Source organism: Anser anser (assembly GCF_964211835.1).
Source record: "Anser anser genome assembly, contig: HAP1_SCAFFOLD_292, whole genome shotgun sequence".
Lineage (NCBI taxonomy): Eukaryota > Metazoa > Chordata > Aves > Anseriformes > Anatidae > Anser > Anser anser.
Window position 1 is genome coordinate 39,860 of NW_028153671.1, and position 12,969 is coordinate 52,828.

The 12,969-nt window shown below is 49.7% G+C and overlaps 1 protein-coding gene across 1 annotated transcript; it reads right to left on the bottom strand.

The window, feature by feature from the left end:
- Positions 1-6,617: 6,617 nt before the first annotated feature.
- On the bottom strand, positions 6,618-7,681 carry LOC310891660 (olfactory receptor 14A16-like; the record flags this gene model as incomplete). Its single annotated transcript, XM_083853897.1, has 1 exon — positions 6,618-7,681. The coding sequence occupies exon 1, from the start codon at positions 7,629-7,631 to the stop codon at positions 6,618-6,620; it is 1,014 nt and encodes a 337-aa protein (XP_083710023.1). The 5' UTR covers positions 7,632-7,681.
- Positions 7,682-12,969: the final 5,288 nt, after the last annotated feature.

A 12,969-nucleotide genomic window follows, 5' to 3' on the forward strand; every position in this document is an offset into this window, starting at 1 on the left:
CTGCTTTCCATCATTTATTGGCAGTCCTGGCTATCAGGGGAGGTCCCAGTTGACTGGCGGCTAGCAAATGTGACACCCATCTACAAGAAGGGCTGGAGGGTAGACCTGGGAAACTATAGGCCCATTAGTTTGATCTAACTGACCTAACTGACCTAATCCAGTTGGAGGCCAGTCACTAGTGGAGTCCCTGAGGGCTCAGTACTGGGGCCAGGTCTCTTTAATATCTTTATCGATGATCTGGATGAGGGGATCGAGTGCACCCTCAGTAAGTTAACAGACGACAAGTTAGGTGCATGTGTCGATCTGCTCAAGGGTAGGAAGGCTCTGCAGAAGGATCTGGATAGGCTGGACCGATGGGCGGAGGCCAACTGAATGAAGTTCAACAAGGCCAAGTGCTGGGTCCTGCACTTGGGGCACAACAACCACAAGCAGCACTACAGGATGGGAGACAAGTGGTTAGAAAGCTGCCTGGCAGAGAAGGACCTGGGAGTATTGCAAGCTAAACCAAAATCATAGAATATCCCGAGTTGGAAAGGACCCATAAGGATCATCAAGTCCAACTCCTGGCACTGCACAGGTCTGCCCAAAAGTTTAGACCATGTGACTAAGTGCACAGTCCAAGCTCTTCTTAAATTCAGACAGGCTTGGTTCATTGACTATTTCCCTGGGGAGCCTGTTCCAGTGTGCAGCCACCCTCTCAGTGAAGAACCTCTTCCTGATGTCTAGCCTAAACTTCCCCTGCCTCAGCTTAACACTGTTCCCGCAGGTCCTGTCTCTGGTGTTTACAGTGAATAGGTCACCTGCCTCTCCACTCCCCCTCGCGAGAAAGTTGTAGACTGCGATGAGGTCCCCCCTCAGCCTCCTCTTCTCCAGGCTGAACAGACCCAGTGACCTCAGCCGCTCCTCATATGTCTTCCCCTCTAGGCCCTTCACCATCTTCGTCGCCCTCCTCTGGACACTCTCCAATAGTTTAATGTCCTTCTTGTACTGTGGTGCCCAGAACTGCACACAGTACTCGAGGTGAGGCCGGACCAGCACAGAGTAGAGCGGGACAATCACTCCCCTCGACCAACTAGTGATGCTGTGCTTGATGCATCCCAGGATACAGTTGGCCTTCCTGGCTGCCAGGGCACAGTGCTGCCTCATATTCAACTTGCTGTCAACCACAACCCCCAGATCCCTCTCTGCAGGGCTGCTCTCCAGCATCTCGTCACCCAGTCTGTACGTATAGCCAGGGTTGCCCTGTCCCAGGTGCAGGACCCGACACTTGCCTTTGTTAAACCTCATGTGGCTGGTGATCACCCAGCTCTCCAATCTGCCCAGATCTCTCTGCAAGGTCCACAACTCCTCCAAGTTTGGTGTCATCGGCAAATTTGCTCAAAACACCTTCTAGTCCTACATCCAAATCATTTATAAAGACATTGAAGAGGACTGGCCCTAAAATGGAGCCTTGAGGGACCCCAATAGTGACCATCTGCCAGCCAGATGTGACCCCATTCACCACAACTCTTTGAGCCCTGCCCATCAGCCAATTGCTCACCCATTGTATGATGTTTTTGTTTAGCTGTATTCTGGACATTTTGTCCAGTAGGATCCTATGGGAAACTGTGTCAAAAGCTTTGCTGAAGTCCAAAAAGATCACATCAGCTGGTTTCCCTTGATCGACTAGATTGGCTGACAGTCATTTGAATACGAGCCAGCAGTGTGCTCAGGTGGCCAAGAAGGCCAACAGCATCCCTGCTTGTGTACGAAACAATGTGGCCAGCAGGGCTAGGGAAGAGATTGTCCCCCTGTACTCGGCTCTGGTGAGGCCGCACCTCGAGTAATGTGTTCACTTTTGGGCCCCTCTTTTGGGGTGACCTTATTGCTCTCTATAGGTACCTTAAAGGAGGCCGTAGTGAAGTGGGGGTTGGTCTATTCTTCCACGTGTCTGGTGACAGGATGAGGGGGAATGGGCTAAAGTTACACCAAGGGAGGTTTAGGTTGGATATTAGGAAGAACTTCTTTATTGAAAGGGTTGTTGGGAAGTGGTTGAGTCACCATCCCTGGAGGTCTTTAAAAGACATTTAGATGTAGAGCTTAGTGATATGGTTTCGTGGAGGACTTGTTAGTGTTAAGTCAGAGGTTGGGCTAGGTGATTTTGGAGGTCTCTCCCAACCTGGATGATTCTGTGATTCTGTGACTCATGTCGCTCAACAGCCCCGTGTTTATGAGCAGCACTGGAGGCCAGCTCTGACAAGCACCTCACACAGCCCTGGCATTGCTCTGTGTGCCTCCAGAAACAACCCCCAGTGTCCCTGTGAGATTTCTGTCACACCCTCTCACAGGTTCATTGCAGGTGCCCCTCTCTGCTATGTCACACTACCCTGCCTTTCTGGACCGGGCCATCAAGCATTTGGATCAGAGAGATTTCAGGGGACTTGAAAAATACGGGCATCAAACGCATCTTCAGGAAGGGCAAGAAAAAGGATTGGCAGAATTGCTATTGTCACCTCTACCCCTGGGAACATGATGGGGAAAGTCCTGCCACAGCCATCTTCAGACACTCGGAGGAAAAAAAGGAACTGCTGAAATAGAAGGGGAGGGGAAAGAAGGGAACGTGGTGAACCTGGACTTTAGCAAGACCTTTGCCATGGTCTCCTGGAGTTTCTCTTTAGCCACATTGGTGATATTTAGACTGAAGAAGGGGATGATGTTGTGGGGGGGAAGGTGGCTGGACGTTAGTGGTACAAAGTCCTCCTTCCAGCCAGTTACCAGCAGCATCCCTCAGTGAAGGGCACTTGCGCCAACACTGTTGACCCTCTTTGTTCTCTCCCTTCAAGATGGCATGGAGCGCATTTCTCAATCTCGGTCTTTTAAACATGCATTATTCTTTAATTCAATGACTCTTTCCCTCGGAGTGCTCTTCAAGGACAGAATAAGTGGAAGGAAAAAATAGAGAAAAAGAAAGAAGCATTAGCATTGTTGGGAAATGTATTTTGGTAAATGTGTGCATAAAACTATTCATCAAGAAAGCATAATCTGGTTTATTGCACTTCTCCATGGTGCTGTCAATAGAAAACTGTGAAAATAAATAATGAACTTTCATAGAAAAAAAAGCTGGTGGTGCTGGCAAGGGAGACTCTTTAAGCTATTACATAGAGTCCTTTTTTGCAAAGCTTTCAGCTGTTTCCTCAATCTACTTTCATGGCTGGTTTCAGTTTTCCAGTCAGAGGTGGCCACTGCCTCCAGGATGTCCTGGGGTAGCCAAGACACCCAGGTGGGAAAAGTGACACAGGACCTAGGGGGCCCTTCTGGAGCACAAGCTGGGGGTATGAACTGGGGCTGGGACCCTCAGGGGCTGTGCAGGGCTGCTAGGCGTGCTGTGCAGGGCCTGCCTACAGCACAGTGTGTCCTTCCATCCCACTAAGATGTCACTTCTGTCCCAGAAACTGACCATCCCCATGCAAGGAGACAGGTCCTTGCAGGTCATGGAAATGTTTGAAAAGCTGCCCAGAACATGAGGACACATTTGGGGAGGTCAGGAGGCAAGATATCCAGAACTGCTCCAGACCATGTGGTCCATCCGACAGGAGCGAACTGCTCCAGACCATGTGGTCCATCCGACAGGAGCGAACTGCTCCAGACCATGTGGTCTATCCGTCAGGAGCAAACTGCTCCAACCTGGGTCCCCCACGGGCAGCAGCTCCTGACAGGTCACCTGCTCCTGCGTGGGCTCGTCTCCACGGGCTACAGATCTGGCCCGGAATCTGCTCTGGCAAGGGTCCTCCACAGACTACAACCTCTGTGAGTGCAGGACCACCTGCTCCACCATGGTCTCTTCTACAGGTTGCAGGGGGACAGCCTGCTTCACCATGGTCCTCACCACAGGCCGCAGGGGACTTCTGCTCTGGGACACGGAGCGGGTCTCCCCCTCCTTCTTCACTGACCTTAGCGCTTGCAAGGCTGTTTCTCACTCCTCTCTCTCTCCCAGCGCTGTTCTGCAGCAGCTTTTTTTTTTTTTTTTTTTCTGAAATATGCTCTCACAGAGGCGCAAACAATATCGCTTATTGGCCCAGTTCTGGCCAGCAGTGGGGCCCTTATCTAACATGGGGCAGCTTCTGAATTCTGCTCACTGAAGCCACCTCTATGGCCCTCCACTAACAAAACCTTACCACATAATCCCACTACATGCAGTCACATGGCATTCAAAGATGAATGTGTGGGGCCATGGATCTGATCAGCTTGTAGGCAACAAGGAGGAGATGGGTGGGAATGCTCTGATGAGCTCAGCTCTGCCTCAGGATCTCCTGCACCAGCAAGAGGAATGTGACTGTGGCAGTGACTGTGAGGTCAATTCTATCTCTGCAGTTGATAGGGCAGCAGCAGGAACATGCCACAGAAAGGGACTAAGAGGTCACTTCTGCCTGAAGTAGCTGACAGGTCACCCTTGACTTAGACCTGGGATCTGTACTTTTTGGCTGACATCTGCCAGTGGCCCTGGTAGGCCAGCAGAAGACACCTGGTTGGCATGCTGACTGTGGGATCCCCTCTGCCGACATACCCAGGAGGACCCAGACAGAAAGAAGGCCTGGATATGGGTTGTCATGTCCTTTCTGCTTGAGTACATGACTGGACGGCAGGAGGCACAAGGTTTGGGTGTGTCTAGCCAAGAACCTGCAAGACCAGCAGCAGGCCCATGGCTTGGAAGATGGTGGTGAGGTGACTTCTGTTTGTTTGGGTGACAGGCCTCAAGAAGGCTGATGGGTTGGAATGCCTACTTAAGGAGTGGTTTCCACCCTGATGAAGCTTTCTTTGGTAGTAGGAAAGAGCAGGAGAGAAAAACTGCCACAAATTGTGCTTGGAAGGTTGACATTGGCCACGAGGAGGAAGAAATGTCCCTCAGAGTAGTGCTGTGTTGCCAAAGGTCACCCAAAGAGTATCTATGATCAGACCCAAATTTTGTGTTTCAAGGAACAGATGGTGATGGTTGACAAGACATCAGTGAAATCACGGCAATGCCAGGATGAGAGCAAGGTGGTGAACAGAGATAGGTGTCTGCAGACTTCCAGGGAATAGGACAAAGTATGGGACAGCATAGGAAAATGTGGAGAGGACAAAGAGGTGGGTGCTGGCAAGAAGGACAGTTTTGTCCCCTTGGCTAGAGCTTATGAGTATATGAAATACAGTCATTGCAATGAGCCTCATTGCTTTCTTGTGACCCTGTGCAGAGGCAGGGGGGTGTCATACCATTGCTCTTCCTGTGGCATCACACTGCCCACCACATCCCACAGACCCCCGGGAAGAGCCCTGAGCCAGACACGGGGGTGCAGGATCTTCTGTCCCAGTGGCTGGGGTCAGAACTTGGCCCTTTTACTTCACCAAAACAAACCAAGACTTTTCTCAGCACAGTGCTTTGCCTGTCTTTAATCATGGCCTCCAATTATCTGCCCTAACAAGTCTCTGGGGAGGCTGTCTTAGTAACAGCCCTCAGTGGGGCCCATTAATACTCCAAGTCACTTCAACTTTTCCTGCTGACTTTACCGTCTTACACAGTTGCATCATTCTCCTCTCAGTACCTGAGCTTCATCGACTGAGCACCAAAATACACCAAGGAACTTATTAAAATGCAGAAACTCCTAAGGCGCCATATCTCTCCCACAGTTTTCTTCAAGTCTTCAAGACTTGTTCAGCTAATTGTAGAGCTTTCATGGAATAGTTACGAAGGAAGATTTCAAAAAGTATCTATTAGAAATATTTCTCATTTTAAAGGGTGAATTTTCTTGTGTTTCAGTTCAGATCATCATTCTCCAATTGATAGCGATCCAGGGATACTCCTAAGGGGATATGCATAGGGAGGAAAAGCAGACTCTTTGGTCTGACACTGCATGGACAACCTTGTTCCTCAGTACCTGCCATTTCTCTCAATGGCCACCTGGTCCTTGCATCACTTTTACTTACACCAGTCAGAAGTCTTCAGCTGGATGTTACAGCTCCTTTACACTAACTCCCAGCTGCTTTCCTTTCCTGCACTCAGGTGCAGGAGGGTTTTTCCTGCTTCAAACCAAAGAAAAAGAAATCATGTTGCAATTTTCCAAAGAACAAAGCAAGCTCCTCATCTTTTATGCCTCCTGTAAAGTTTACCTTCCCAGAAGGATGACTGCACAAGAATTATTTTATAATGACAGATAGGAAATTATAAATAATAGTGTTAGTATTAACCCATATCATATGAATTCAATGAGAAATGATGAGGTTCTTGCTAAGGAAACAATTAGACAGACTGCTGATAGATGGGCAAGCTGAGCTGTTTCTACCTGAAGCTTGAAGCGGCAACTGCGTCACTGAGCCCCTCCTGTGTGCTGGGGCTGCTCCCCCAGCTCCAGAGGAGTTGGGAAGAGTTGCCAGCTGATAACAGTGAATTTCTCTTGGCTGCTATATTATATTTATCTACACGTAAAGCCCAGTTTTACAGGTACATGAGACTATTAGGACATAGTAAGTTAGAAAAAACAACAGTCAGAATATTAAGAATAACATTATTTAAATGAAAGCACAGCTTGCGGAAAATATTAATAAAGAAAAATAACAAGAAATATTTTCCTGTTTCTGTATTAAACCTGGAAGTCAAGTAAACGTTATTGATTCCAAAAACGCATGTATTCAAAAACTTTCTTCACTGCATCCTTGAGGTCCTGGTTCCTCATGCTGTAGATGAGGGGGTTCACTGCTGGAGGCACCACCGAGTACAGAAAAGACACCACCAGGTCCAGGGATGGGGAAGATATTGAGACATTCAGGTAGGCAACCATGCCAGAGCTGACAAACAGGGAGACAATGACCAGGTGAGGGAGGCATGTGGAAAAGGCTTTGTGCCGGCCCTGCTCAGAGGGCATCCTCAGCACAGCCCTGAAGATCTGCACATAGGACAACACAATAAACAGAAAACAACAAAAGCCTAAACATACGCTAAAAACAAGTGCTCCAACTTCCCTGAGATAGGCATCTGAGCTGGAGAGCTTGAGGATCTGGGGAATTTCACAGAAGAACTGGTCCACAACATTGCCTTGGCAGAGGGGCAGGGAAAATGTATTGGCCGTATGCAGGACAGCAGTGAGAAAGCCACTGCCCCAGGCAGATGCTGCCACCTTGGCACAAGCTCTGCTGTCCAGGACACTCCCATAGTGCAGGGGCTTGCAGATGGCAACGTAGCGGTCATAGGCCATGATAGTGAGGAGGGAAAACTCAGCTTCAAACAAGAAAGCAAAGAAAAAGAGTTGGGCAACACATCCTTGATAGGAGATGGCCCTTGTGTCCCACAAGGAATTGGCCATGGCTTTGGGGAGAGTGGTGGAGATGCATCCCAGGTCGAGGAGGGCGAGGTTGAGGAGGAAGAAGTACATGGGGGTGTGGAGGCGGTGGTCGCAGGCTACAGCAGTGAGGATGAGGCCGTTGCCCAGGAGGGCAGCCAGGTAGATGCCCAGGAAGAGCCCGAAGTGCAGGAGCTGCAGCTCATGCATATCTGCGAATGCCAGGAGGAGGAACTCGCTCACAGAGCTGCAGTTGGGCATTTTCTGTCTTTGGACATGGTTGTCTGTTGAAGTGGAGAAGGCAGAACAAAGCTGGAAGAGAGTTCTCAGAGAAAAACCCATTGCAAGCTCACAGAGCTGCTATCGGACGTTATCTTTCTCTGGGCATGGGGTTCTGCCCAAGGAGAAAAACAAAACAAAACAAAACAAAACAAAACAAAAAAAATAAGAAATAAGAAGAGTACTGTGAGAAAAACTTGTTCCTTATCTTACTTAACACCCCCAAAATGTTTGCCCCCTTAGAGGCAGACTTTTCGCAGGTCACTTTCAGGAGTTCTGACTGATGCTGCCTGAGGGTGTCCCTGTGAGTAGGGGACTCTGCTGTGGGCAACAGAGGAATCACTCCTGCCCAACAGCAAGAGGTAAAGAGGAACATAAGGTAATTTCAGATTCAAGTCATGGATAATAACAAGCTTTCCATATTGTTGCTCACCATTCACCCAACTGCAGAGCAAGCAGTGGGGATTTCTTTTGGCATTTTTTGTCCAGCTGCCCACCCCACTCCTGAGGACTTTTACTAAGAATCACTGAATCAAAGAACAGTGGGGATTGGAAGGGACCTTGAAAGATCATCTAGTTCAATCCCCCTGCCGGAGCAGGAACACCTAGATCATGTCACACAGGAACGCGTCCAGACGGGTTTTGAAAGTCTCCAGAGAAGGAGACTCCACAACCCCCCTGGGCAGCCTGTTCCAGTGTTCTGTCACCCTCACTGTGAAAAAGTTTTCTCTCATGTATAAGTGGAACCTCCTATATTCCAGCTTGCACCCATTGCTCCTTGTCCTATCATTGGGTGTGACAAGAAAAGCCTGGCTCCGTCCTCCTGACACTCACCCTTTACATATTTATAAATATTAATAAGGTCACACCTCACTCTCCTCTTCTCCAAGCTAAAGAGACCCAGTTCCCTCAGCCTTTCCTCGTAAAGGAAATGCTCCACTCCCCTAATCATCCTCGTGGCACTGCACTGGAGTCTCAATCTCTCTTTCTCTAAGGCAGAAATCCCTAGCAATCTGGGCGTTTCTGCTGCACTCCACGTAAAACCTTTTGGATCCTCAGAGACAAAGGGATGCTTCCTTTAATGCAGAGTGTCCTTCAGAGAAGACAGCCAGTCTGTCCATCAGGGCTGGTCTCCACTGCCCTGTCCTGGTGTCGCTTTGAGCGGCAGGTCAGTTGTACTCACAGGTTCGTAGAGTCATAGAATCATGGAATATCCTGACTTGGAAGGCTTCCACAAGGATCATCAAATCCTACCCCTAAATCTGTACATGAATACCCAAAAATCAGCCAATACGCCTGAGAGGATTGCCCAAATATTTGTTTAATTCTGGCAGCCTCAGTGCTGTGATCACTTCCCTGTGGTGCCTTTTCCAGTGCCTACAGAACCAGGACACTGCTGGGACCAAAGGAATCCAGGCTCAAAGTGCACATCTCCAGACCCCTCGCCCTAATCTCCTACTCCCCTTCCCCCAAGCACACTGAGGGCTCACTCCCTGTGCATGAGAAACCCCCATCCCCAGCCAGCCTGGAAATAAGAACAGCAGCAGCACGGCCAGCTGGAGAAGCCAGCAGGAATGCCAGCATGCTGCTGCCAGGGGAGGCAAGGCCAGGGAGGGACAGACGGACATTCAGCAGACCCTCCTCTGCTGCAGCTCTGCCTGCAGAGGAGGCAGCTCCTGCTGGGGACACCAGGGGCTTGAGGGCAGAGGCTGTGCTGGTGGGAGAGGAGAGCAGGGGGTGTCTGCCCTTCAGGGGATGGCAGGGAGCTGCTGAGCCCTCCCTCGCACAGCATTTGTGGCAGCAGCTCCCTCTCACCACCTGCCCATGTCCCTGTTGCCTGCCCATGTCCCTGCTGGGAGCTGGTTCTCTGTCCCCACGTCTCCTCCCTCTCCACGCTCACAGACCCCATCCAACAAGCAGTGTGTGCAGCTCTGCCCTGCACAGGACTCCTGAGTACAGGGCACTGTGCATGGGCATCACAGGGGCTGCTGCTCCTAAAGATCAGCTCTGATAAGCCCTGAGAAGACCACAGACATAATGCTGGTGTAGTCTTCAAGCTGAGGTGGCTGAAAGGACTTTAGTAATTTCATCGCTGCCATATTGATCTCTCAGCACAATACTGTAGGAGTCTCAGTCTCTTGTACAATCCTGAAAATCCTTTGCCATGAAACCTGTCTCCCTTCCACTGAAGGAATCTGAAAGCACAGAAACCAAACAAAAGCCTTCACTTTCAGAAAAATCAACCCCATCTGCATTGCCCTGCTGCAAGAGATCTTGCAGTGTCAAGATTCTGCAAATCTGTCCTGCCACAGGCTGCCCGCCACCTGCTGCCCTCTGTTCTTGCACTCCTCACAGCCTCCAAGCCCTCTCTCCTTCTCCCCTCTCCCTGTGCCACCTGTGGTCAGAGCCCCCAGCCCTGATGCGCTGTGCAGAGGAGCTGCTCCTGGCAGAGCTGTCTCTCTGCAGTGCTGCTCGCTTGCCGGGAGCTCCCTTTGGGCCCTGAAGCCCGGCCCAGCTCAGCAGCACAACACCCGACCATGGCATCGCTTGCTCTGTGCCATCGGGCTCCCTCGAGGTGTCCCCAAGGCCTCAGGTCTAACAGCTCCTGCAGGCAGCAAGGTATCTCCTGGGGTGTGGTGTTTGAAGCAGACTGAAGTTATCACTGACTGCTTCTCTCTGAACATGGGAGAGACGGATTTTAGAAGTGTGATTTGTGCTATTAAAGTTTGGTTGTTAAACGTGTGAAGAAATGATACCCACCCTTAACCCCTATTGTGTTCCCACTGTCTGGCAGGACACCTCAGCCATGACTGCTTGGGATCATTTCACCCCACTGAATACCCTTCTCCATTTCTTTTAGGAACTGAGAAAGAAACATCTTGCTCATTGGTGTCCTAACAAAATGGGAAGGGGGGATGGGGGGGTGGGGTGGGTGGAAGGATGCTCTAAAATGGTTTCCATGAAGGGAATGGGACACTAAGACACCATTCTCTGAGTTTCCCCAGCTGTCCGTCTGGAAGATCCTCTACCCATAGAGAAATCTCTTCTTCCTCTTTCACATGACCAGCACGGTGACTGGGATGTGGAACACCCTCATCATTGTGATGGTGGCTACAAGCAAACACCTGCAGATGCCATGAGGGTTTCACTGTTGGAGGCAACACTGAGAACACTGAGTACAGAGCTGAAACCACCAGGTCCAGGGATGGGAAGGTGATGGAGGGAGGCTTCAGGTAGACACCCATGGCAGTGATACTGTGCAGGGAGACCATGGCCAAGTGAGGGAGGCACGTGGAAAAGGCTTTGTGCCATCCCTACTCAGAGGGCATCCTCAACAGAGCCCTGAAGACCTGCACATAGGACAGCACAATGAAAATAAAACTACCAAAGACTAAAGAAACACTACACACAAGTGCCCCAACTTCCCTGAGGATCTGAGCAGGAGAGCTTGAGTTGAGCTTTGAGGAGAGCCTGAGGAGACCTTTGACTTGAAACAGAGCACTTTGACAGGAAACAGCACATCTTTACACCTGCTGAGGGTTCTGCACTCTATTCCATCATCCAGGTCATTGACAAATACGTTGAACAGGACTGGACTCAGTGTAGATCCCTGGGGGACACTGCTGGCTACAGGCCTCCAACTAGACTCTGCTCCACTAAGCACAACCCACTGAACTCTGCCATCTAGCCAGCTCACAATCCACCTCACTGTCCACTCGTCCATCCCACACTTCCTGAGCTTGCCTATGAGGATGTTATGGGAGACAGTGTTGAAAGTCTTGCTGAAGTTAAAGTACACAACATCCACTGCTCTCCCCTCACCCACTCAGCTAGTCATTCCATTATAGAAGGCTATCAAGTTGGTGAAGCATGATTTCCCTTGGTGAACCCATGCTGACTGCTCCTGATCACCTTCTTCTCCTCCATTTACTTGGAGATGACCTCCAGGATGAGCTGTTCCGTCACCTTTCGAGGGATGGAGGTGAGGCTGACCGGCCTGTAGTTGCCTGGGTCCTCCTTCTTGCCTTTTTTGAAGACTGGCATGACATGAGCTTTCTTCCAGTCTTCAGGCACCTCTCCTGTTCTCCATGACCTTTCAAAAATGATGGAGAGTGGGCCAGCAGTAACATCTGCCAGCTCCCTCAGCACTCATGGATGCATCTCATCGAGGTCCACAGATCTGTGGGTGTCAAGTTTACCTAAGGGATCTCTGACCTGATCCTCTTCAACTAAGGGAAAGTCCTCGTTTCTCCAGATTTCTTCCCTTGTCCCTAAGGTCAGAGATTCTGGAGGGCTGGTCTTAGCAGTGAAGACTGAAGCAAAGAAGGCATTCAGTAATTCTGCCTTCTCTGTATCCTTTGTCACCAGGGCAACAACCTCATTAAGCAGTGGGCCCACATTTTCCTTCATCTTTCTTCTGCTATTTATATATTTGAAAAAGGCCTTTTTGTTGTCCTTCACACCTCTTCTAAGATTTAACTCCAAATGTGCCTTGGATTTCCCTGTCGCTTCCCTGCATCCTCAGACAATGTCCCTATATTCTTCCCAAGTGACTTGTCCCCTTTTCCACATTATGTATACATCCTTCTTCCATTTAAGTCATTCCAGGATCTCCTTGATCATCCAAGCAAGTCTCCTGCCCCCTTAGTTTGACTTTTTGCTCACAGGAATACATAGCTCTTGAGCTTGGAGGACTTGGAGGTCAGTGTGCTATTGCTGCCGGTGTGGCAGCCATCGGCACTTGCTCTTCTTCAGCTCTCAGCAACCCCACAACAGAAGGGTCCTGTGTGAGACCAGGCAAGGTAGACAACTATTTGACGTTCTCTGTATTCAAGGCAGTTATGCCAACAGCCCACTGGTACCCTTTAGTTCAGTTGCTTACCCTTGGAAAAAGCCAGAAACACAGTCTGGAGGCATGTCGTTAGGGTTACCCAATGATGTTCAAATTACTTCAGAGCTATCGTGATTAGCCCAAAAGAAAGAAGGGGAAGGTGCCATGCCTTGTTCCCTCCACCAAGTGGATTCATGAGTGTCATACCAGTAGCACCTCAAATAATATTTATTGGTGCAGATTTAGGGAAAGCATCACAAGCCCATATCTGCTTTCCTAGTGGTAACTTAGTAGTTTCTTGCAATATGTAGTTGCTTTACAGGTAGGAATTTGTAGCAATTTGTAATAAAGACATTCATGAAAACAGCAACGAGGTGTCCATGTCCTTGTGTACTATGGAATCCTACCAACCTACTGCTGCGATCCATGGTTGGGCTGACCCTCATAGGTCCTGACCATTAATACTGTGATGCCCCTTGGAGTGGTCCTCAGAGCTGCAGGAGCAACCACAGACCTGGGGCTTGGTGACTGCCCTTTGCTGCAAAGAACAGACCCAGCCACAGGGGCTGG